The sequence below is a fragment of the Quercus suber genome, unplaced genomic scaffold, assembly GCF_002906115.3.
Source record: "Quercus suber isolate HL8 unplaced genomic scaffold, Cork oak 2.0 scaffold_135, whole genome shotgun sequence".
Taxonomy (NCBI): Eukaryota; Viridiplantae; Streptophyta; class Magnoliopsida; order Fagales; family Fagaceae; genus Quercus; species Quercus suber.
In genome coordinates this window covers 155,610-158,112 of record NW_027069597.1, presented here as the reverse complement: position 1 = coordinate 158,112, position 2,503 = coordinate 155,610, and the positions used below count along the sequence as shown (strand labels likewise).

The window sequence follows — 2,503 nt, the reverse complement described above, 5'->3', positions numbered from 1 at the left end:
CATTTAAAAAAAATTATGAAAAAAATTAAAAAAAAATTTACTAATTTCGTTTTGATAATTTTTTTACTTTTTCACAAAAATATATTTTAAATTGATGATTAATACATATATTAAGGACATAAATTAACCAAACTCATTCTAAAAATCGTCATATATATGAACGGTAGAGCTGGCGCTGAATCGAAAGCTGAGGCAGCTAGCTAGCTAGCTGCCCCACAAACACGACTAGCTGTGTTTGTGGCGACGTCAACAGCACAGTACACTGTCAGCAGAGATTTTGAAATGCAAATGCAGCCCGTTAAGATGTCTTCATATGCATTTGTTTATTAAAGTAAATACACTTCAGGGGGGCCGCAGAAAATTGAGTTACAATTATTTTGATAATAAAAAATTTATAAAAAAAATGATATCCCATTCTTGCCAAACTAATCCACTCACCACCTATTAAATAGTCCAAAATTTCAATAAACCGATAATGTGGATGATAAAATTTTAAATCTTTAAGTTTAAAACATGTTCTTCAAATTTATTAAACCCACTAAACTGACTCTCAATAGGAACAAAACACCTTATTTCTGAAAATTTAAAAAAAAAAAAAAAAACCACACGCGCACCAAGTTTTTGTCCACTTTCGTGAAATAGGGATTTCATTTACTAATGGGATCTATACTAAACAAGGGGCTCATCATAATCAAGAAAATAATATGGCCATATTTATCGACAAAGTTTAGTCAAAAACTTGGTATTCAAGAGAGTTGTATGTAGTGGCACGAAGAAGGGGCAGCATTGGGTGGAGAACGTTGGGTCAAAACAAAGTGACCAAATCACAGTAATAGAGTGGGGCGGCTCACCATTCCTAACGTTTAAAGCAAGAAAGAGAAGTTGTTTTAACCCAACTTTACTTCATATCTCACATGCAGGGTTGACCCATAAATCCTGCGGCAGGTTCCCCTATTTTCTTAAACAGGCACCTAACCTAATCCTTGCTCCGTTTTGCTTTTTTTTCCAACATAGGACCACGCAACTTCTCTTTCACTCAGTGTCTAACATACAAAGTTAAACAAATCCACGTGCAACTGAACATGCACAACAACAAACGCAAATACTAACAACACAACGAGAGAGATACAAAGATAGAGAGATCAAGCAACGTTGTAACAATATTTAGGCATTTCATTAAAGGCAATGATAGGGGATTTAAGTCCAAAGAGACTCTTTCTTAAGAGGGTCTTGGATTACATTGCTAGAAGAAGCAAAGCTGAGGTACTGGGGAATATTGTTGTCATCGAAGTTATTATTGGATAGAAGAAATGACTTGTCGACTTGGTCTATCTGATGGGTTGGTAAGTTTGGCTCTTGCATCTGGAAGCAGAGTATCTCTGCTTGAGCCACTGCAAGTTGCATTTCCAATTGTGATACTTGATTCTGTAGGAAAGATATAGCCCCAACACATCCGTAAACTGGGTCTCGAACTCTTGCATTTGCTTCATAAACTAAACTACTCACAGCATCAGCCCTCTGATGAACAGGAAGCTCCTGTGAAATTTTACAAGAAAAAAAAAAATACCTAAGCACTTCTCTTTTTTTTTTTTTTTTTTTTGGGGGTGCAAAACAAGGTACTAATTCTAAAATAAAAAGGAAGGTAAAGAACAAGATTAAAAGTGAAACATGAACATTAGCAAATAGAGAGAAAGAGAAACCTGCAACATTTTGCTGACATTGCTAGCACCAAAAACCTTGTGAACAATGGCAAACTTGTGAGGGTCATCAGAAGGGAAATAAGGAGCGAAGATGCAATCCTTTGCACACCGGCGTCTCAATAACTTGCAAGAGGCACAAGGTGAAGAACCCCCCATTTAGACACTCACTATAGAACAACCGAAAAAAAAAAGGTGGAAAAAAAATATATATGTTTTCTTTGAAATAGGAAGAGCTAGAGGATGAAGAGAAATGTTGCACAAATAAAGGCGTAGTGTTTAAGAGAAGAGCTTAGCAGGTTATTTATACTAGTTTATAAAGAGGTGCTAGCTAGCTATCTCAGTGTAGAATAGATCCACATGTTTCTGAATTAAAATATACAAATAAAGTATATAATCATAATTAAACAACAAGAAATTTAATGCATTGATAGAGTCTTTATCAGAAAAACATAGAAAAGAATAAGAATTGATAAAGACTACACGATATTCCTTGGCGTAGAAAAAAATCAATACGATACACAGACAGTTCATACATAACTTTACAGATTTAGCCAAGTAATAGAAAAGATTTGTACAATACAAGAATGGCAATCAGGTAATACCATGAGGGACATAAAGGTCATTCAAGGCAGTGAATTAATAGATTATTATCAAACAAACTGGTGAGAAGAGTTGACCACCGCCTAGGCGCGTGATGGGTTGGCAATTAATCCATGCAGTTCTGTAGTTTTCACGTTCTCGTTTGACTCTACTATTTCTGTGTTCTGTATTCCATAGGAGAGGAAATTAGTGAGATTGAATTT

General features: G+C 35.2%; 1 protein-coding gene across 1 annotated transcript; it reads right to left on the bottom strand.

Annotated features, from left to right (window-relative positions):
- Nucleotides 1-1,152: 1,152 nt before the first annotated feature.
- Nucleotides 1,153-1,997, bottom strand: LOC111994398 (LOB domain-containing protein 12). The gene is made up of 2 exons (XM_024026272.2): nucleotides 1,701-1,997; nucleotides 1,153-1,536 (listed from the first exon to the last, which is right to left on the bottom strand). Exons 1-2 carry the CDS (start codon nucleotides 1,854-1,856, stop codon nucleotides 1,198-1,200), a joined length of 495 nt encoding a protein of 164 aa, XP_023882040.1. The 5' UTR covers nucleotides 1,857-1,997; the 3' UTR covers nucleotides 1,153-1,197.
- Nucleotides 1,998-2,503: the final 506 nt, after the last annotated feature.